The sequence below is a fragment of the Scomber japonicus genome, chromosome 4 (assembly GCF_027409825.1).
Source record: "Scomber japonicus isolate fScoJap1 chromosome 4, fScoJap1.pri, whole genome shotgun sequence".
NCBI classification, from domain to species: Eukaryota; Metazoa; Chordata; class Actinopteri; order Scombriformes; family Scombridae; genus Scomber; species Scomber japonicus.
Genome location: NC_070581.1, coordinates 14301472 through 14326123, shown reverse-complemented (window position 1 = coordinate 14326123; position 24652 = coordinate 14301472). Strand labels below are relative to the sequence as shown.

The 24652-nt window shown below is 37.6% G+C and overlaps 1 protein-coding gene across 1 annotated transcript; it reads right to left on the bottom strand.

Moving 5' to 3' along the window:
- Positions 1–5527: 5527 nt before the first annotated feature.
- Positions 5528–12760, bottom strand: LOC128356958 (large neutral amino acids transporter small subunit 1-like). Its single transcript, XM_053317160.1, has 11 exons — positions 12676–12760; positions 11528–12058; positions 11283–11408; positions 9024–9129; positions 8846–8890; positions 8277–8400; positions 8017–8120; positions 7606–7702; positions 7020–7169; positions 5867–6041; positions 5528–5604 (listed from the first exon to the last, which is right to left on the bottom strand). The coding sequence occupies exons 1-11, from the start codon at positions 12758–12760 to the stop codon at positions 5528–5530; spliced, it is 1620 nt and encodes a 539-aa protein (XP_053173135.1).
- Between the last annotated feature and the right edge of the window lie 11892 nt (positions 12761–24652).

The following is a 24652-nucleotide window of genomic DNA, read 5'->3' as shown; positions in this document are numbered from 1 at the left end:
ATCATTTTTTGTGAAGAAAAAAAATTCTTAAGATATTTTGTTTTTCACTGTAGCAGGATTTGCGTTCAGAGGAGCGGTCATGGGGGTAGATATTTTAATTTTGTGTATAAACCTGCCAAATGTACTTCTTTAATTTGTAAAGCCAGTGATGAGAAAACCCATTTTGTTTTGTTGAATATCATTTGTTTTACAATATGGTCATTCTATTTAATTTGGTTGCAGGTTTCACATCTATTTATGAATGATATGAAGTAACATTTTGGCTTTTTTTTTCATCAGGGTGCATTATTATTATTATTATTATTATTATTATCATTATTATTATTAATATTATTATTCAAACAACATGATTATTAGAATAATAAATATTTTTTCAGAAATTGTTGTTGGTGCAATACCTCTGTACCAGCATTAGATTCATTTTGTGTCACAAATACTTCTTTTGTTTTCTTTTGTCTGTAATAAAATGTTTAAAGTGGAGACGTGCATGTTTGTACTTATTGGGATATCTGTTTGCTCTGAATCTCAACACATTCATTAGTAATCTGATGAGTATCGCCTGATAGCCTACAAGCATATCTTTGCATTTCCCCCTGCATGTGTCTGAGGCCAATTAGGAATATTATCTTTGATGTTGTAGAAGTTAATGTGACTTCTGCCACGTGGCTCATTAGGTGAGGAGGAGTTCACTCTTCCCAGTGTACTGTCATTCAAAGAACTCTAACCTTTTCATTTGTTTCTATTCTTTTACGTCAGCCATAATCAATATAGTAAATCAAGCAACATTTTTCTGCCCGCTGGCTCTTTTTTGTTTTTTGGTTATAGGGTGTGATGATGAAACTCAAAGTTGATGCAGCAGTACATGGTCTTTCAGAGGACTACATGGGAAGAAAAAATGGACTGCCTTTTACTTTTGAATTTCACAGTTGGATTAAAGGTAGAATAGAAATGGAATCTATCATCCTACCCCCTCCTCTCTCCCCCTCCTCTCTCTCGCTCTTGCTCTCTCTCTCTCTGTCAATCTCGCTCTCTCTCTACATGATGATGACGCAGTGCCCCCTAGAGCTGATTCATAAAACTCACCACATTGTACGTTGTACAGAAACAGAGGGTTATAAAAATGTTAAACTGTAAGTGAGGTGTAACACTGATTTGTTTTAATGGCATCAAATGTGTTTACAATTGTGAGAGTGAGCAGTGTATTCCTAAAAACAGAAAGCATTTCACTCAAAGACAGTAACCTGGTTATATAAAGAAAAAATGAAAAATTAATTCTGGATGAGTTGTATTTATAGATTGGAGCAGAATATCATTTAAGTGCGAAGAAATGTGGGGAAATGGAAGATTTCACAATGTACATTTAAAGCTTTAAAGACAGATGTTGCATTGAGCTGTTTGTAAAAACACTGGTATGGCTGATTACAAGTGCTAGACAGCAGTAAAGTGAACTGGATCTCTCTGCTGCTGTTATACCATCTCCAATTGATGCTCCTCTATCGCCATCTGCTGGTGACTTCTAGTGCTGATGCAAAGTCTCTGGTCCAAATAAGAAAATATCTAGAAAAGAAATATCTACACCCATTTTTATTTGTTTTAGAGCTAGAAACTATGATAAGAAAACACACATGATATGCTGATCTGTATTATACAAATTTAAGATGATCATGAACTGTGGAAAAAGTAATACAGTATATTATTGAGCCATAAAATTGTAATCATATTTTATCTTTAAAGAAGCTGAGAAGAAAATGTCATGTCATTTGAGATTATTTTGCACCAAATGTGCATTTCTTTGCACTATAAATGTTCTTGAAACAAGACAAAATGCTCAGAGGGTGAGTGAAGTTATACCACCTCACTGGCAGAGACATTTTGTTTTATGATAAGCAGATCTTGAAAGATCAATATAAACGAGTAAATCTTAGGTAAAGATTTATGTTGATTATACATTTTGCACTGAATTTGAGTCAATCTTATAAATAATAAAAACTCCATGCAGATACAGTTTTCAGATACAGAAGCTAGTCCGGAGAGTGGAAATTTTGTCGTATTTACTTATTTAAATTTGTTTAAAAAAAGAAAATAAATACAATTTTGAAAAATTGTATTTAAAAACATAAAACCACAGGTGTCATGTAAATGGTTATAAGGCATTTCAAAATGGATAGCTTTTTAAAACAGCATTATAAGTTGCACTAAGAGTAAAAAACAACATAAAACAGTCAATAAATGCATCATTTAAAATATAGATTAAACAATGCTTAAATTAGTAATGGTATTTTAAAATAAATTGCCAAGTTTAGGTTTAAAAGAGAAATGAATAACAGTTTTAATCAGGTAATTAGAAGGGTGATAGATTTTCCCATTTGCATTTCCATCTTCCTGCTGCTCTGTTTATGTTATAGCATTCATGTGACACTTTGGGCCTTGCATGCATGATAATAAACACACTATGCTTTGATGTTATCTGACTAACTCCTGCTTTAAGAAACTACCTTTCAAATCAGTTTAATTATGTGTACTTTCCATGACAATAACAGAAGCCCTGAAGACCTGCTTTAATATTAGAGTCCAGAAACTGCCCAGTATAAAACACTGAAGCTGAGCTGTGTGTGCTGAATGCTGACACAAACCGTATGAGCCGGCCACACCTGCCCTCCCTTTTTTGCAGACACCAAAATACTTAATATGTCACTTCTGCAATATTGTCTCTTTGCCTGTCCAATCTCCCATCACTAATATTGTCTCCAGTAGCTCTGATACTGCTTCCATCAGTTGCCATCAGACCCTCTCATTTCCTCTTCAGACGGATATGAACTCTCCTGACAGCACAGGCCTCAGCAGCATCTTTGTCTGACAGCCAACAAACAAGACAAGACAAACAAGAAAGGAAGGGATGATTCATACGGATCACTATGCAAACACTTGATGGCTGAGGTGATAACGCCCTTGGAGAGCATTTAGAGAAAAACCATACTTGTGAAACATCCTCATTTGGATTAGGAGCTATCTTGTGTTTTGGGATTGCTTTTCCATTCGAACGTGTTATCTGCAGAGAGGTGGCAAATGGCATTTTGTGATCTGAAGCAAGTATATTAGGCCGCTTCATTTACACAGCAATGAGGAATCAGATTTGAACCGTCCGAAGAACATATATTTTGTTGACTATATATCTGCTTTACAAAATACAAAGAACAAGGCAAAGTTTGAACAAAAATATTTTTATTGTTACATGTACCTGCCATGGTCACTGACATACACCAGTTACAATAACTCACAGAGGTACTTTCCATTTGTAAAATTAAAAATATGCTATTAGAGTTGTCCTCCATAACATTTCAGTAGGCAAACACCATTAAAGGCATTATCAATTCTTATGTACAGTCATAATTTGTGCACACAAATACAGCATGTTGGGTATAACATAAAATATATGATGGCGCCTGCAAAAATCATTGATCTTGATAGTAGCATTTCTTAGACACGTGCTATGTTTTAATCACATTTAAGGGCTCATACATTATTCTTTCTTCACGTTGTGCTGTTTAGTGTTGTGCTCGCAACTATCTGACTTTGTTGAGGATGGATAAGTCATGAGGAGGAAAAGGTGCTCTATGTTAAAAATCATATTCCTCTTCAAATCTGTTGTAAACATTAACTGCTTTAGGGGACCCTGCTATTTGGTGGTGGGAACAGATGTGTTTCCCTCTCCACATACATGTTCACTTATTTCCATGGTACTGCTGTACATGAAGCATTTTTAAACTTGGATTAATTACTATCCAGTTTGCGTTGATGCCTTAATGTAGTTCATGGTGGTTGAAGAGTGGTTGTGTTTCTCAAAAGAACACAACAAATTGCTACCAAGAGAATAAACATGTTTTTGGTCATTTCTCTATCAGCCTTTTCCTCATTCGGCTGCCTGCCATCAGAGCACACTCTGAAAGCTTTAACTCTCTTTGTAATGGATGAGCGGCACGCCTGTTTCTGTTGCTTGAACTGTCAGCATTGAAATGAGTACAGGCTGACAATCCACTTACTAATGGTTGATGCTTACAGACAAAATTACTTTATTCTGTGCTAAATCCAGAAACATTTCCTAATCCAAATAACTTCTATCCTCCTTCATTCAATTTTTCCCCCTCTTATATCTTGAGTGGTGCTTAAGAGTTGTTGCAAACATTCAAATTTGCAAAGAATTTTGAGAAATTTTCAGCTATTTAGTTAAAGATTGAATTTCCCTTTCTTTATATAAAAAAAAAAAACACTAAAATTGCAACATTCATTCTGGTCTGACAGTGACAATAGAACAAAAAAAAGTGAAATATTAGCACTGACATGGCTGGCACGCACAGATAATAGGTACATGCAATACAAAACACTAACACTACAATGGAGTTCACTACTAGAATGATATCTATATAGGTCTTTATAATGCCTCACAAACAGATGCTGGTATTCACTGTCATTTCATCAAATATCGTCACATACGGAGAGTTGACACTGAAAAGGTTTGATGTTGACAGAGAATAAACTGTACAAGAAACAGACCTGCTCACAGCAACACACCATCAGGAAACACACACTATTTTATCTCACTGTAGTTTGTGCTTTAAGGTAGTGTTGTGTCCCAGAACATGTGGATTCATTTTACAAATGGATACAAAACTAAATCCAAATAAGGAAATGACATGTTATATCTCACAAATATTAGTAACATCTAATATAATGTAATAAGCATTATGTTAGTTTAACCTCTTCATCTTCCAACCCTGACCTTATGCTGTGTACACTGTCAGTGATTGTGCTCTATTTAAGCCCCACCCCCACCCCAAATTAGTCCATATACTATTCATTGTTGCTAAATTCCCAGTTTTAACTCACATGTCATTATCTTCCATAATCTATAAAACTGTAAACTGTAATAAACTATGGGCGGTTTGGTTGTTAGTTAATGCTAAATGAAAAGTCAAGTGCTTTCCCTCTGAACTACTCATTTGTACACTTCAGGCAAACAATGAACTTCTACTAGCCACTAAAGTGTATCATATGCAGCTTCTGATGCTGTTTGCAGTACACTTATTAATATGCAGTTACTCGTATTTTAGGATCAAAGCATGACTCTCCATTAATACTGAACATGCAATATTTAAGCATGTTCTAATATTAAAGGAGATCTAATCAGCAGATAGTTTCAGGATGAAAGCAGTGAAAATGTCTAAATGTCAAATTCGGACTAAGTTTTTTAGATTTTTAAAGACATTTTAAATATTGTAGCTCACACACTTTGTACACAAGCGCATACATTCATGTAAACCCTCCTTTATCAAGATTGCCTGGACGCCCTTGTAAATACCAATACGTTCCACTGTGACCACCCTGGTTAAATAAAGGTTTGTTTAAAAAAAACAAAAAGCAGCTGCTATAGCCAAATCACAAGGTAATAGTGAATGAATGTAAACATGTCAAGAATGTTCAGATGGAAATCAGACTCAGTTCTTCATCTTGTCTCAGAGTCTGTCCAGAATTACTCGGTCGCCTCATGCTGCTCCCTCTCCTCAGGAACAGACATGAAGATCTTCTGACAGAACATGGTGAAGATTTCTGAGGAAAAATAACTCGTTGCATTAACCCCATCTGTTTTCCTTTGCTAGGTTACCACAGGTTTAATGTTTTATTAAACATCGGATCAACACCTCAGTTTCCACTGACTATATAAATAAACCAAATGTATCAGTGCCTGCAGCTGTAATTGAGCCTATATTCTTACAGGAATTTCATAACAAACTGTAATAAATGCCACTCCAGCCTTGCCTGAACAAATAGACAAAGACGCTATAAAGAATAATAAAAATGTCTCACTCACCAAGCATCTTCTTGACCACATGGGGTTTCTTCCACTTGTAACCCAGTAGGTATGCTGGGATGCCTGTGAGAATAATGCCGCTGCCTACCAGGCATTCAAAAGGAGCTGCCCAAAAGGACACAATGATCATGAAGACACAGCCCAGCACGAAAGTCACAGGGATGAACAGATACACCTGCAGACAGAAAGCACAATAGATGAAGGAGTAGATTAAATATTATTAAGAGAACTGATCTCAGACTTATCAGGTTTGTTTTCATACAATATTAATACCTTTTGTAATATAATATCTCGTAACATTAAATATGCATCTCTAAATACTTGGAGAATGTACCTATCATATAAACATATAGTGAATAATATAAAAGTACCACATCATGGTATTTTTACTTAATAATACTGCAGCGTTTCTTTAATAACATTGATAATAACTAGTAATTGAAGGTATTTGTCAGATTCCATTATTTGTGTATATCATGTCATCAATTAAAATAATTACAAACACCAATGATTGTGTTATTACTACATATATATTTGAATTATTGATTTCTTAAATCAATTTAAAGGGACAGCATTTTGTAAATCCAGTTGATCAGCTAGCTGAGTATCAGGAGCTAATAAAGCGAAAAGTATTTTTGCCGCTCGGGATTTAGATCTAAGAAACAGACAACTGTCTTTTTTCATGAATTGTTTCCATGTACAGAAGAGAGCTCCATTTATTCCTTGTTAGAGGTTCATCTTATAATACAAACAGACTGAGAGCCCTCAGTCTCACAGGAGAGATGAAAGACTCTGGTCAACCGGAGTAATATTCCCATGATGAAACAGAAACAAAGAGCCATGTATTCATACAAACATCACTCCTTTCTATTCTGAAAACCCAATGTAGTTTTCCTTCCAACTAATAACAAGAGCAGAGATACAATGGAGCTTTCATTAAAAACAGTGAACGCTTTATGAAACCAGGGAAAAATTGATGTTTTTCAGAGACAAAGAACCTGGCTGAAGTTCAGATACAAACTGCCAATCATGGTCTCTTTTAGACTTTTCAATGGGCCTCAAATCCTTTAAAAATGACTTTTCACGGATAGATCTCCAGTGCAACAAGCATTTTCCACCTGTAAAAACAACCTCTCAGACACTGGTGCTCTACCTTAATTGGCCTTCTGAGTTCGGGCTTGGTAATGCGCAGCCAGAGCATGCCAGCAATGGCCATACCAACACACAGCCAGGTGAAGAAGCTGAAGAGATTGATGACAGAGAAGATGTCCTGAGAGATGGCGTACAACATGGACAGGAAGCACTGACAAAAGGGAAAAGGAACACAAGATTAGTATCAAACACACAAATACACTTGAAAGATATGTTAAGGGTGATTTTTGTGGAATATGTGCTAAATACTAATGTGAGCATTCAGAGAGATGTATCTACCCAGTGATCTCACCTTTACACAGCTTACATGTGCAATTACTACGATTTTTAGAGTCCCATATTACAAGACCGGGTTAGGGTTAGGGTTTGTCTTATTACAATAACTCTAAAATAATTTGTGGCTTGTTCTCCTTTTATAAGATAAGTAGCTCAAAATTGGTCTGTTGAGGATGTTGCAATTCCTTGGTGCCCATAAAGGTAATGAATGTTCCTTTATTTACTGTGAACTTAGTGGGTGTCATTTTTCAGAATTGTAGTAATTATTGTAAAACACCAGAAATCATTGCTGTTAGTAGCGGGAGTCTTACTGTGAAGATGAGGGATGGCACTGGTGTGAAGAGGTCAGTGTGGACCAGCCCCAGAGCAGCAGGGAGTTGACCCTCTCGAGCTCCAGCATAGAACAACCTGGAGGAGATAAAGCTCTTGCTGTTATCTTTATGTTTTTTGTGATAAAACAGTTGGCCTATATAAAACTTCCAACCAATAACAGCCTCCGATTCTTGGAACAGCTCTTTCTTATCCGCTGATCAAATGAAACTTCATATCTTCCAATTATTTGGGATGAAACTTGATCATGGCAAAGAAATAAATCAGTTTTTGGAAAACCCACATCCCTAACTTTATTTCCCACAAACCATTGTATAAACTGAAAATATGTTGCATCACACTCACAAAATGCTATCAATATTCAATTTTATTCTCTACATGCAAACACACACCGTGCTGAGGTGAACAGGGACCCATTGACAGCTCCAAAGCAGGACAGTCCCACAAACACCGGAATCAACCAAGACATCACACCAAGATGGTACTCCCCAAAGCTCTGCCAAACAGCACCATAACATATTAGTAACATACTATATACAAACGCTGCTCACACTTCATAAAAGCAAAACCAACCTATGCATCCAAATAGAAGATGCAACACATAGCTATGAGATGATGTCTGCTTTAAGGTAACATAAAGTATGACACTTACCACGGCAACAGCCTCTGAATCGACCATGGTCTGAGGGGAGATGGTTGTGAAGTAGGCCAAGTTGGTCAGAACATATATCACCGTCACTATAGGCATGGATATAATGATGGACAAGGGCAGGTTCCTACAGAGGGTAAAGGTCAAAGGTCATCACTTACAAATATATATTCTAATAATGTCAGATTTGTTCTTCTGTATTAGTGAGATCAGTGATTACATTTGTATTCACTTACATGCAATTCAATAGAATTTCAGTTCTGATATCGGTCATGCTAGATTGTACAGTATAATATAATATTTAAAAGCATAAGCAACACATGCTTTTCTGAAAAAGTCAGGCATCACAAGGGTTGAACAAAATAAGTTGATTATATTTAATCTAATGCAATAACACAGGAGCTTATAATGTTCAGTTTGATGTTTTCCTGTTACTTTGACATTGTATCTCCATGCAATCAACTAGTGATAAAAACAAGCTTGGTCATTGATGAGGGTAGTCATGCTGCTGGCATATATTTACAGGAGAGTCTGTACAATCCTCAAAATAACCTTCTTCACATTTAAGTCACCTCTCTGGATTGATCATCTCCTCAGTTACGTAATTCAGGTAATTCCTGAAAAACAAGACAAACAAGTATTTGAATGACTCTAATCACTGTATAATGTTTGCATGACAGCAGTTTTGAATACATGGTTTGTATGTCAAATTTGTAATTTCATAAACAAAAAAAGTCACAATTGCCTCACCAGCCTCCAAAAGCAAATAGGCCACTGTACAGGGCCAAGACAATATTATCAACTCCCAGTTTGCTGTCTTCAAATGCCTTTTCTGGTGTCAGATACGGCACATCACCTGCAAACACACGGACATAGGAAGAATAATGTGTTAATGGTTCACAAACAACTGAATAAGTAGGATGAGAAGGAATTATGTGGCTTCATACAGTGAACATTTGTTGGATTCTCATTCTTGGCTCCTGTCACTTTTTATTTCTTGCATCAACGCCTGTGTGCTGACAGGCTTGACATTTTCAACCAGCAGCTAGCCAGTTGGGGCTCCGTCTGAGCATTTGACCTCGTGGTTTGAGCATCTCCTTTGATGTACTGGAAACAGAATCAGGTCTGGCCTGGCTGACATTTGAAAATGAGCAGAAGTATCATTTGATGTTTACACCTCAGTCCAGTCGTTTATCCACAGCAGCCACCAAAATCCAGCTTATCTGTGTATTCAAAACTGTGTGTGTGTGTGTGTGTGTGTGTGTGTGTGTGTGTGTGTGTGTGTGTGTGTGTGTGTGTGTGTGTGTGTGTGTGTGTGTGTGTGTGTGTGTGTGTGTATGTGCGTGTGTGCTAAAAGTCTCAGTTATGCATGACTCTCTCCTCTACCTGACGCTTTCAGATGCTAATGACTCTCTTTTCCGTGAGGCTTATTACACACACATTATTTTCTCTGTCCTTCTCTCCTTGTGCTCTGAAAGACCACAGTGTGACAACAGACGGCAAGCTTTGCCGGCTAGTTTCCATGGTAACACAGCGTGGAGCACAATGGTGGTGGGTGTGGTTTTGCAAAAGAGGGAGTGCAGCAGATGTAGCATGGAGCAAACGATGGCCACACTGTCTTCCCGCGCTGTTTAATTTTGATTTGTGTGACTGCAGCTGAATCAGTTGCTTTACATGCATGCATGTTTTATTTTTCAAGATGGAGCTGACGTATGAATCACAACAGCAGTGGTTGTCTACCTCCATCTATGGGACAATGATATGTTATGGACTATTTATATACTTTATATGGTTTTGGTTCATAATGTGATTCATTTTAAGGACAATGAAATCCTGCAGGCAGAGAAATTGTCTCTTTTTGGAGCAATCATCAATGTCTCATAATTCTCCACTATTTCTGCATAACATGTGAGATGTATTATATCATGTTCTGTTAGATAAATACTGTACAGATGAGTCATGTATGGAAGTGTTCATCTTCACCTACAGAGATACACATGCACATGGATGCACACATGCTCAGACTCAATCACATGGATGCAGACAGACAAGTCCTGTGTTCAGACTCAGCAACTGCGCTAACAAACTGAAAGGAGGGCAGTCTGCTCGGTTGGGCTCATTAGTGTTAGTCAACAATGTGTTGATCATTAGAGGCAAAAAAAATAAACCAGCCAAAAGATACTGTCAGATATAATAATGGGATAAAAATTGATTTAACAAACTATATCCCTCCATAAAACTTATGAAAACTTACAATATTTATTTCATCATCATTATATGAATGATCAACAACAATGAAAACAGGTAGAAAACAATGGAGGAGTGGAGAAAGCAATATTTGTTGGGGGACAGGGGGGAAACACCTCTACAATTAGAGGATTTGGTACACAGTATGATGGCACTTTCAAAAAAGGAGCAATGAAAATAATCTATTTAAACCAAGCAAGGCCGGCAATATAAAAAAAACAAATAATTTATTAAAGTTAATCCTAATGATGTTTGAGGATTTGCCTTTTATTTCAACAATAATCAGGATTGTGATTGGGTGTGATTTAGCCATCATAATTAAAAGATTAATTTTCATATGAATGACACAAATCAAACAAGAGTCAGTTTTTCTCTCACATACTGTCAACTATGAATACTCAGCTAACAAACTTTTAAAAAATACTTAATTTCAGTTTGTATTATTCACCCAGTTTGTCCACATAATTTAAGTTGTGATTAAGATTTTAGTAACATTAGAAACGGTGATACCGGGCAGTGAAGTAGACTATACTGTGACACATGGTTGATAGTTATGCAGTTGATATTAAACGATGTATCAATGTTAGATAATTATCACTTCTTCTGGTTTCTTTGTGTTTGGAATTAATTCATAGTGTACAACAGTTTTACAAAGATAGAAGACCATGATGAAGTATAAACTGTTGGGGGGGCAAAGGACATTTTGGATGTTTTAGTGACTTTGTGGCTCTGTCTGTAAGTCTGTGTGTAAGTGGGACTCACCTGTGGAAATTTGTATGAAGCCAAAGAGGATGATGATGATCAGAGCAAATAGCTTGGACGCTGTGAACAAATCTTGTACCTTGGTGGCTGCTCTCACACTGATACAGTTAACAAATGTCAGGGAAGCTACAGGAGGTGGGGAGACACAAAACAATCAAGAATTAGGGGAATAATCACCAAGAAGAGAGATAGAGTATTTCTGCAATTATTTTGAAAAATAATCCTTGTCAACATGTCCTACTTACTAAGACACAAGCAAGCAATGAGCTTGGCAGCACTGTCAGGCACGGTGCAGTTTGGGTAGAGAGGTTTCAGAAGGTAGGTAGCAAACACCAGTGACACCACATACTGCGATGATGGCCGAATGATGAGCATCTCCACCCACAGCTTGAGAAAGGCCGCCAGTTCACCATACACCTCAAGGATGTAAGTGTAGTCTCCCCCCGACTTGGTGATGGTTGTGCCTAGTTCGGCGTAGCATAGGGCACCCATGGTAGATATTATTCCACAGGCAGACCAGATGATCAAAGAGAGCCCAGCAGAGCCCGTTTCTTTGACCACACCTGTCGGAGTGACGAAAATGCCCGAGCCGATGATTGTACCTATGATCATCCCCACTCCATTGAACAGGGTGATGCTTCGCTTGAGTTCTATCTTCTCCCCTTTGACAGGTGAGCCACTCGTAGGACTTGCAGCAGTGGCATCGGGGGCCAAGGGTGTAGAGGGAGATGCTGCTCGCTCAACTATCAGACCATCTTGGTCTGGGTCCACTTCAGCTGATTGAGGAGAGAAGACAGCAGACCAGGAGATAAGATACTTTCACACTCGAGATTCAGTCATATAGTGGTGCCAGTGATCATAAGAAAAGAAGACAGAAGTGACAACTGGTTTATTTGAATAAAATGTAATACCAAGCTCTATGGTTACACAGAAGATGAAATTACTTTTTTCTAATGTTTCAAGCAACAAAGGGGAGATAGAGAGTACATTCTGGATCAGCAATTTGGGAACTATTTTGCATGGACTACTGTATGTTAAAAGACAGGTTCAGCTGGCTCATCGGGGTCATTTTAAAAACCTCTTTTTCAAGAATGACACGTAATGTCTGTCATATCTTTCTCCCTCATAAAGACACCACATCTGGTTAAATTTAAACATCCAATACAAGGCCTGTGAGATATACAAATGTACATTTTTGTGTAATATTTGTCACATTTCCTCACCTGTCACCTCAGGCACTGCACATACACACACACACCAATATCACCATCATGTATCTCTATAGCAACACCAACCAGAGAGTAGTTTTGCATCAGGCAATGTTGCATCAGAGCGCATGGCGGACTAGTGCAGCCCTGCACCATGTGGTATCTATGAGAGTGTTAGCATGCACTGTACCTACCCCCCATCTTCTCCTGGCTCGTAGACTTGGCAATACTCTCCCGACTGCTCCGTGATTTCAGCTCCGGCTCAGCCATTTTTCTTCTTAATCTGGATGCTCTTTTCTTGTCTTTTTCCTCCGGCCCCCCTTTTCCTCCCTCCTTTTATGTCCCTTTCCTCCTCCTGCCTGGGTTTTCTCTCTGTGTCTCTGTCTCACACACACACACACACACACATACAATCCCCTCACCCCCCAAATCTCTCTCTCTCTCTCTCTCTCTCTCTCTCTCTCTCTAACCCTCCCTGATTCGTCCTCTCTCACATACATGCACACCCACTCTCCTCTTCATTTGCACACACTGCCTTCTTCATTCAGACTAGATTTCATCTGACCCTGATCCTCTCTCTGTCTCTCTCTCCCTCCCTCTCTCTGTCTATCTCTCCAGGATGCAGCAGGGAGGAGCTGAACCTTTGTGATGCTGCACGAGCCTACGCCCACTCCAAATGAATGATGGGATAGCTCTGAGGGTGAACTAGGTTACTGGCAGACACCATTTGGAGGGCTCACCACGTGACACTATAATCTTGTTGTGTGCTGCCTAATCCAGTAGTATACAGTATGTTTGTGTGTGCTTATCACACAGAGAGTATTAGGATGATTGTGGTAAGGCTATGATTCCCTCAAGTGATGTCAACATGGAAAAACAGGTGTCTTTGTTCGACTTACTCTGACACTACAGAGAAAATGGAGACCCAATGGCCCTGTTCAGTGCAGACAGTAATAATGAATCTGATGAGGAACGTGATATTTCTGTATTACCTTGTGCTGTAAACACAATACTGGTAATTTCATGGTTAAATAGTTCAAAGGTATGCACACAGGACCATACCTACTATCATTACAATACTAATGCTGCTCCATAGTTATAAGGACAATGTGTTGTTGGTACAGACTGGTCTGTTGGATAGACACTGTAAGAATAATGTCAATTATAAATCCCTTTTCTGGCCAGCTTTTAGACAGGTGGAAAATATAAGTGATATATTTAAAATAGTTGTGAGAGCAAATAGAGTGTGATTATTGTGTGGGCTAAAGCTGTGGATGTTAAAACATATTACAACCAACCAATTTTACTGTCTTAAGTTACTTTCATCATATTTTCTGTCATATTTCATACAGGCCATGTTACCTGAAACTAGTAAGAAAACTCAAAAGTAAAAATGGTTATAAAATTAATTAACAGTTTTTATATGCTACAAATAACATACTATAATATCATACTGATGGACTTTAATCTGATGTGCACCTTGCTTGTTGCTAATGAGCTGCACATCACATTTTCGACCACTAGATAGCGACCTTTACACATTTGGGAACTTGTTACTGTGAGGTTGGTGCTGTCGAGTGCCACATTCAGGTGGTGCAGAGGAATATGTAGACTACACAGTACATGCAATTCTCATCCCCAGCTCTTACAGCTTGCTTCATGTATTGTGTAATGTAAAAAGCAACAAACATACAACCTTTGAGTCCTCAATAAGCTTCTGTGACTTGCAGTGTTGGAGGAAGTACTCAGATCATTTACTTATGTAAAAGTATCAAATGTAAAAATATGTGATTGCAAATTAAAGTAAAGTTAAAATTAATATATTCTTTGGTACTTTAAGTATAGTTTTAAATGCAGGTTTGTTTAATTTTAAAAGAACCAGACCCAAGGCGTGTTGTACCAGATGACCAATCCACCAAAGCTCTTTTTGCCTAATTATATATGGCACCTGGGCTCCCATGACAAGTTCAAACAATTTTCATGAAAAATGATCTGCATGAATGCATTTACTTCAAGTAGTGACCCCAAAATTGTCAGGCACAATCACAATCTACTGTGCTAACTCCTTTCATCAGTCATTGATGTCAATTTCCGGAGGTGGACAGAGTACACAACTTCACTACTTGAGTGAAAGTACAGATACTCATTGTGAAATATTACTCCAATACAAGTAAAAGTAGCTTAGTCAAAATATTACTTAAGTAAAAGTACTAAAGTATTTGCTTAAACAATTACTTAAAGTATTTTAAAATATCTCAGAAAATAGCTACAGGAAAGTAGCTTTATTGTCATTATACAATACACTGATGTGATTCTGCTTCAGACTGTTTATAGCTCAAAAATAAACACATAAAGTCAAGAAGCCTCAGAACACAGTTACATTTCAACACACCTAACCCCTACCTTGGACTCTTTGATATGAATTGTATAAAAAACATAATAATAAAAAACTTAATCATTCAACTGCACTGCAACAGTTGTCATATTTTTAAACCGTTTAAAAATGGCAACTATGATACTACAAGCACATACACTTATGTTTAAAATGTTCATCTGCAATTTAACAAACATTAAGCTAGCTAACGTTAGCAGCTACTTTGCCGCGACATACTTTTTCAGGTTGGAAGACGAGTTTTTGTAGGCCGTGATCAGTTTTTGTGACAAAAATCTCAATCAAGGGTTTGGGATAAGACCTGTTCGGTGGGAGTTTCTTCATTTTTCCGTATGGCATGACGTAGTCCAGGTAAAAACCATATGCAAATCAGCAGAACGTTTATTTTTCCCAGAATTTTGCAAAAAAAAAAAAAAAGAATCATCAGCTGACGTGAGCTCAAAAGTAGCGAGTAACGAAAGCATCTATGTAGTGGAGTAAAAAGTACAATATTTGTCCTTCAAATGTAGTGGAGTGAAAGTAAAAGTATCTCCCAAAAATAATACTCAAGTAAAGTACAGATACTCAAAAACTGTACTTAAGTACAGTACTCAAGTAAATTTACTTTATTACTGTCCACCACTGTCAATCTCAAAAAAATCATGGCAAATGTCAAAAAACGTCTAAAAAACTAAATTACCATAGCCTAGACTGCTCCAACAGAATTTCATTGTTTTGTGCAATGACAATAAAATTCTATTCTATGCTATTCTAATTTACTATGTATCAACAACTAGTAAAATTGGGCTAACAAATTAACGTTATTGCTGATGTTATGTAGCTAAAGTTGACATTGTACCTTCAGAGCACTGAGTTAACAGTGACCATTAACCTTATCATCTTTTAGCTAGTTAATGACACTATCGGGTACATTTTGTGTTTTCAGGAAAGTGAATAAATCCACTTCTGCTGTCATTCTTTTGAGATTAGCCTTTTAACAGCTCTGGTATCAACTTGATGCGAAAATTTCTCACAAGCAAACGAAGTTTCTTATGTGCACATAAATTTCTGTCGTGCACAGAAAGATTTCTGCTCCTGCATGAATATACTTAAAGTACTGAAATATGTGCAATAAAAATATAGCATTTAATAAATAAAAATAAAACATGAAATGCTTAAGTAAACATATTAAAACAAAAAAAATCTCACTTTAGTAATTTTTAGTAAATTTAGGTGATAAGGGTTTAAATGTAGGGGTTTATTGTTGTTGTGACGTTGATCATTTGACTTTAGAAAAAGGAGCTGGGCTGGCACTGCAGGTCACACAATCTGACGGGTTACCAAACACGGTGTAACACTTTCTACGTGTTTGCTGCTATTCACTAACTAACTGACGTTATGGACTAAATATAAATTATTGTAACTCTTCGTGTACTTAAAAAGTGCATTCCGAGAATGAGCCCCGTTCTGTTAACGAGTTAGTAACTGCACACTTGCATTACTAGTAACTGTGACAACGTCGGTCTGTAATCACCAAGCTCAGTTCTCATGAACGTCTCTGCTTGTAAGTGGCGAAGCACAGACCGGTACTGGAATCACCCAGTGCACTCTCTGCGGTGTGTCCGGGGACTTTCCCCTGAGCGAAAGGAGGAGAAACTGAGTTCTCAGTATGTAGCTCAGAGTGCAAGCTTTCTGAATGCCCGGATGTACAACGGAAGACACGATGAATTTATAGGAAGAGCCACAGCAGTCCTTTACTATCACGGTGTCAAAAAAAGTTGTACATTGTCTTCCAGTGACAAGAAATATGACCGGTAATTTGTTATTGTCCCTTGTTTGTCTTACTAAGATATCTTAGCTGTTTGCAAGGAGCTACTTTTTGAATTAAAAGCTAAACATCGAGAGGGATTCTGGGATATTTTAAAGGCGTAGTCAGTGTTTGATGCTGCGTTCAAGTGGTACTCGGGTGATCCTTTTTCCATGTTGGGAAGTCCTTCTCCCGGCTTTGTTGGGTTCATGAGCTTTTAAGTCAAAATGTGGAAATGTGTGTTGTTTTGTCCCAGACTTTGCTGCACCAGTTCATTCACTAAAACCACTTGCTAAAAAATTGCGTTGTCGATGCCTCCCCGATTATTCCTACACCCTTTAAATGCCACACCACAAATCAAACCTGATATCTCTTGGAAATGGATGTGTCTTTTAACATAATTCACAATACTGAACAATTAAGTTATCATTGAAGTTATTTAAGTGTACTGAGTGAGTGCTGTGCTTAGTTTAGGCCTATATCATTAATATTTGTAACCACAGAAGTGAAACACCAGGCTATTTTACGTTAGGTTTATTTGTAATAAAAACACAATGCCGCACATTCAGCAACTACTGAAAAAAAGGTCACGTTAAGATTTTTATTTAGGAAACACGTCTTGCTTTCCCTTCAAAGCCAACGGGAGGCATGTTGCTGGCATCTTCATGTCTATGCTGGACTATGGAGATGTTATGTCATATAATGCCTCCTTCCTACCTACAGATCTAGGCCTACATCCTTCAGAAAAGTATGAGACATTATTTTCTTCACTCCTACTAGCTGTCCCTAGAGTCCGTACTGAACTGTGAAAAGTATGTTGCTTCCTCTATTTGGAATCAGTTATAAAATTACCTGAATCCTCAGCAGCTGGTCTCACTGGATTTTAATCCAAATGAGACTTCCTGGTTAATTAAAGGTTAAATAAATAAATAAAAATAAACTGAATGGTAATGTATCCTAATGTATGAATAAAGTCTATTGCCGTTAGTTTTTCTTAAGATAACAAAACAAGTTGTGTCTAATTATATTAAGGTTGTGATATGATCATGTGATCTCCAGAAAGCAATAAATGGAAACGCCTTTTTTCCCAGCATGCCCTATTTCCCAGCATGCACACATCTTTTTTATGAGTAATGATTCAAATACAAAAACAAAAACAAGAAATATCAGAAAATATCACAATAAAGAATCTGGTTTTATGAGATTTAATAACAACAACGATAACGCGTGAGATACACACCCTTACAAAGTTTGCACGTCCAACAGGGGCTTCATAAATACGTCCCATCATGACGTATGTACAATGTGGGCGGAAGCTCATTGTAGAGGTCACAAGCTGAGTGCTCGTCACTCCACCAATCACCTCGGGGAAGGTCTGAGACAAGAGCCAATTGCTGCCCTTGCAGGGTGTCACCTGATGCGGGTGAGCGAGTGCACAGAAATCATGGGTCGGTGTGCAGTATTCGCAGGAGAAGCCAGATGGAGCAAACTCTCAACTCCTCCGGTGGATGTGATGCTCATTGACTTGGAATCACTCGCGGCTTGCAAATGAGTGCAATGTATGAGGTGGAGCACGTCTCCAGAACCCAATTCAGACTACTCTCCTCCCACTTTTTCTTGCTTCAACTTTATTGTCGCATTTTAAATCCTTTAAAAATACATTTCACTCACAATAACAATAATCACAAATGAGAAGCGGAGTGTGAAATCAACAGTATTTACAGTTCTTCACACTCTATACTGTCAGTGGTGGCCAGTAATCATTGGTTGAAGAGGTCTTTAAATTATTTAGCATGAAGTATAAAGCAACAAAAATACCATGTGTGCAAAGTACTCATTATGCATGAAACCCTTATGTAAAGTACTCATTAAGCACTATTTTGATGCATTAGTGTGCATTGTAAACAACATTTTAATGCTTTAATTAATCAAAGTGGAGCCAATTTTAACAACGATATACCGACTTTTTCTATGACATACTACAAATGACTGTATGTCTGTTTCAAGCTGTAACAGCAGAGAGTCCTCCACCATCCTAAGGACTGGCCTTTTGTTGTTTGCCATGTCCCATAGGTCAGCCTGAGGCTGAGGTAAGTAAAATAAAGGCTGAGGCCTGAGTAATTGCTTTAAAAAATGATTTGAAAATTATACAGCAAACTGTTGCACCAATATGATGAAACAATAATTACTGTATGTGCTCACAGTGATGACACCCCAACCTTAAAGTGTCAGCAGTGCTCAGTTTCTTTCAGGCAGCATTGTGACAGTAAGTATCTGTGAGAAAAATCCATGATGTGTCATATTTTCTACATTTGAGTTGAGATAGTTTGTGCTCATCTCCTTCTGTAACTGCTTGGAGATAATGATGTGTTAATTATTGCCTGCTAACAGTAAAGCACTTCTTAGCTCTGTGTGTAATGTTAAAATGCATCATCACTTATCTTAAAAAATATATGTTTAATGATGTTGGTCCTGGTGATATTGCAGTGAAACAAAAAATATCAGCACTGGTCCTGTCTGAGATGATTATGTAAATTATAAGTGAAATATAAAATATTAGCAAAATAGAAAGAAAATCCCTCTATCTATCTCATGGTGTTTTTTTATCTCCCTGTGTCCTGCATGCATCTGGTTTTCTATTTTTCTTCTGTTGTTTTTTTAAAGTTGGTTTCATTTATTGCTGCTTTTGTAGTTTTTTTGCCTCCGTCTTTCTTCTTGCTTACAGTCATCTCATAATCTCACCTAGTAGACTGCTTCAGTCTTCTTTGTTTACATCTTTATATTCCTATCATCTTCTTTCTTCATCTTTGTTTTTTTACCAGCAATTTCTCTGTCTCGTTTCCATTCTCTCTACACATTTTTCTCTTTTTTCTTGTCCTTTGCCTCTATTCTCCGTGTACTTCAACTGTACTGTATCTGTTTAAAAATGAAAAGAGACAGTGATAACTTCATGATGAATGTTTTATAACTTGAGCATCAGTTTTCTAGGACCTGAAGGAAGGCAGCACAGCAGAGCAGCAATGAGTTGATCTGATGCAATAAATTATTTTGTTTTTCTTTTAACAGTTTGCAATTTTGGTATGATACAGGTACTAAAGTAGGACACCTGAATGTAATATGTGCATAATGCAAACTACACAACCATATGTAGAACATTTAATTTAAAAACCATAGGAATGAATACACTGCTGTAACAGCCTCTACTCTTCTCTGAAAGCTTTTCACACAGGATTTGTGCCAACGATTGTGTGATCACACTGTTGGCCGATATAAGACAGTCAGTGTTTCAATTTATCTCAAACATGTAGGATGGGGTTGGTGTCTAAGCTATGTGCAGGTTATGTTCTTCCAAACCAAACTCAAAAAAACACCTCTATTTGGACATCGCTTTTTCATCATCACGTCATTTGTCGATATTACTGGATATTAGAGCATTAAGATTTTCCTTAAGAGGAAATAATGGTAATAAAAACAGCCCCAGAAGTGCACACGTACATGGGCATGAGTGACTATACTGTATGGTGCCCACATGGTAAGATTTTCTGCATCTCATCCTCCTGTTCATCTTATTATCCTCATTATACCATCTCATTGTACCAAGACATATCATATCATGCATACATTTATTTATTTTATTTTACCCCAAAATGTCCAATATCCTTTCATTTGATAGGCTTCCATGTCCTTATTTCTTATTCATTTATTCCTCCTCTCTCACACTTTTTTGTCATGCCAATTTACTGTCTCTCCACTCTTCAAATAAGATCCACCTCCTATTTCCACATACCCCACTGACATTCCTCTCTGTTTCATATTTCTTTTCATCAGGTCTCCTCCAACAAAACCTCTTACCTGCACTTACACATTTTCTTTCTCATCTCATGTTTTTCTATAGTCTATTTTGTCTTTCATGTAGTTTTTCTTGTGTCCCTCCTTCACTGTGATGCATTTAGACCCACATCCTCTTGATCTTCTCCACTACTTTGTGGTTGGTCAAGTGCTTTTCTGTCTAGCCAGACCATTCAGATAGTGACTCAGTGTATAATTTCCAGATCTGTCCTCTTTTTCAGAAAATGAACACAAATATCCAGGGGTTGTTTTGAAGTGATTTGGAGCTTGTTAAACAGACAGGTCATTATGTGCTTCAGGTTTAGTCTCAATTTTTGGCATTTCTGTGGTTACAATGTAATTTAGTGGCCTAACAATGTCGCACCATCAGCCTTTCAACAGTCTTGCTCGCAGGAAAATTAAATGAACTATCCACTGCAGTGTCTTTGTTATGGCCCAGAGGTCTTCTTAATTATTTTTATATATCATCTGTATCTGTTAGCCAAAGTCCACCGACAAAACCACATCTGACGTCACAGCAATATGGCGGCCCACATAATGAACAAGCAGAATTACAAGTTTATATGTGAATGTGTGGTACTAGCCTACTCTCCTTTTTAAAATGTGCTAACCCGAAGGATAGATAGATGCTTGTGAAGTTGAGAGACTTGCCATACAAACATCAGTTTGCTGCAGGCGTCCATGTTTTCCCAAGCAGATGTGCTGGGACGCATTTAGATTGGAATACCAACTCGGTCGGAACTGTTGACTTCTGAATTGCAATGGATTGCAGCATCATTCTTCCACGTTGCACCAGGGTTTCCCCCAGGCCAGGTCATAACAGTCATCATTTACTCAGTCGGTTGTGCACTGATGTTTATGTGTTTAAATATACATTTTCTTACATGCACTGAGCTGATGCATTCCTTTGCTTATGTTTGTGCTGCTGATGCCACAACAAATGTGTGGCCAATAAAAGTAGGCAGCAGAGCCCATCTGATAGGACATATCAAACGCCTTCAAATTCCAGAAATATATTTTGTGCTTTGGGCTGTTAGTAATCCTTCCTTGATCAATTGTCACGAAGCTGTTCGGGAAAACGCTAGAAGACATGTAGCTGTACCCATCGTTGCATTCTCTGCATAACCCTAGCTTCCATCTCCTCCTCCATACATTTATACTCCTACTTGCTTATCACAAATCTAGCCACTGGTGCGTGTGTGTGCGTGTGTGTGTGTGTGTGTGTGTGTGTGTGTGTGTGTGTGTGTGTGTGTGTGTATGTGTTTGTGTTACACTTCAGTAAATCAGATCTCAGGCCTTCTGCTTGGGTTTGCTTCCCTTCAATGTCAATGCACCCTGACAGTTGACCCTGATTTTCCTCTGCCAGTGTATGCCAGTCTCTTCACACACACACACCACTTCTTCTCTTTGTTCCTTTTCTCATTTTCTTCTGCAAACTAACCCTTTTAACTATACACAAGCACAATTACAACATGCACATAAGCTCTTAAAGCGATGGTTCGGGGTAATTTCGACCTAGCATCATATGCACCATGAGGTCTATCTAATCGGCGCCTCAGCCATTTTTTTTCATTTGGTCGCAAAATAGTGAAATACTGTGTGGTCTCGCGAGACACCCACACAGCACATCTAGAGATCTGTGCATGATCGCGCGATATTTCGACGATGTTTACAGCTTTAGCAGTAGCAGCAGAGTAAAAGCCATCAGGTACTTACAAACTTTCCAATGCATCAATTTATGAGTAAAGACCCTATTTGTACTACTGTAGAAGTTTGATAACAATCCAGGTGTTATTAGTGGGGTAATTTACGAGATACACTGGTGGTCGTCCTGTACTAAACCATTCAGCTGATGGCTCTAACTCCACTATTTTGCGACCAAATGAAAAAAAACAGCTGAGGCGCTGATTAGATAGACCTCATGGTGCATATGACACTAGGTCAAAATTACACCGAACCATCGCTTTAATTGACAAAACAGCTGTGTAGTGATACTCAAGTGCATTAACAGTGTGGACAGAAAAATGTCATCTGCTAATAGGCCCCTATCACACATGGCATCCCTTTACAAGCAATTAAAGGCGTCACATTGACTGGTTCGCCTTCTCTCACATCCACTGTACACTTATTAGTGTCTGCTCAGTCTGCTGTTTTAGACTATTTGCATGCAATTTGCACAAGGAATATGCACACAAAGCTAAAATGCTGTCAGCATATTGTATCCACTCCTGGGAGGGTTGAAAATATGTATCTTTGATTGTGGGAGGCCTGAAATGATGGTTGATGCTTATATGTACACATGGAACTTATGTAAGATGTTTTTTTTGTTTTTTTTATCATGGTTGTTTTGGCCCTGACATCGGTGCAGAGGCTGCACTGTCACAGAGGATAAAATAGCAGCAGGGAAGGATTAGGGTGTTCGATCTGAAGCAGGAGCATGTTTTTTCTCACCATGAAAGGCTGCTGCTGTAAAAGGTTTCCCGCCTTTACCATCTTCACTTCCCACAGTTTCCATCAGAGCAAAACCTTTCCATTTAACTTAACCTTTGTGGGGGCCTGACAGGTAGGGTTTCTCAAAACCTATTTTTTAATCATAGCATCATGTGACATATCTCCAAATTACAAAAAAAAAACACATTGCATTGGCCTAATTCCAATGCCTGAATATCCTTTAGGGATTATTCAAAATAATACAGTTAGTGCTTGAAAGAAAAAATATGTGTTGCATATACAGTGGATTATGTATTAGGAGGCTTTTAAAAATCCTGAGTCTTAAAAATCTATGACTTAAACACATTTTTTGGTAGTTAATACGCTCTGGGATGAAGATGCTGTGAAGTCAAATATTACCTGATGTGGATACACTATTAAAACTGCACATTTAGGTTGTGAATAAGAGCTGCTGCTGCTGCAGTGGAATTGTTGATTTTAAACTCTCTAGGTTAAAGCTGATTCAGGTTGTGTCTGCAGAGAGAACATTTAAAAGAGCCAGCTGGCTTTGAGGAGTGAAAACCAGCTAATTGCCCCAAATTCAACATAAGGTGGGCTTGAAATTGTGCCATTGTTTCTTAGTAATTTCTCAAAGGTTCCAGCGGCTGATATCACTAGTTTATATTAACTGAGGATTTCAGTCTGTCAATCTTATTCATCCAAGGAGAGGGAATATAATTTCCTCTTTTTTCAGCTTCTTTGACAGTTGTAAAATAAGTTTATTTCTAAGACAACAATTTTTAAGAAGCTTCAGACCAAATAAGAACCAACTGTTTACTCTGCTACTGCTAATATTTTTATAAATGCATTATATTTCCCTCTAAAGAGGGAGAGGGCGAACCATAACAAACAGAAACACAGTATGGTGGCTGCTCAACACCACATCCATTCTACAATTAACTAAACTTCTAATAAACATTTATGATTGTCCTATCATATCACAATTGAGAGACATTGTGGGACAATTAATGTATTATTTCATGTCATCAACATGTCATGAACTTTATTTCATGCCAGAAAACAAACATAGCATCCATATAACTTTATAGTTTTCATAAAAGAAACAATCAACACTTCAAAAAAGAGTTAACAAATTAATTCCTCGCATTATCAGAACAACCGAAGTTCAATATACTATCATACTGTACATTTACCATTTATGTTCTACAACAGCTACTTACACCTTACAGCTTTCATTAACTACTATACACCATTTTAACAGACTTTCTTTCGAATGTCATTACACAGAACAGTTTTTGCTTCATTTCTGTACTCAAAATATAAACTTCTATTTGTGTGTACTGTACCATTAAACTTTGATTACACACCCCAAAATGTAAAATAATGGCTTTTGAGTTTTACTTATAGAATAACAGTACAGGCAAACTGCACAATTATTTGGTTAATTGTTATGGTCCGCTAATGTCTCACTACACTTGAGTGCAACTGGTAAATCTACATTTTAAATAGACAATCTACAATAAATATTCCATTCTTCACAATTAGGTCCACGGTTCATATTTTTCTAAAGTGCAGGAGTGACACACAGAGGATAAAAGTTTAGATCCAGACCATGATCATTAGTTAACTATGTTCTACCTTACCCATCAGCAAAGTGTTAGCAAAGCTTTGAAGGAGACAACAA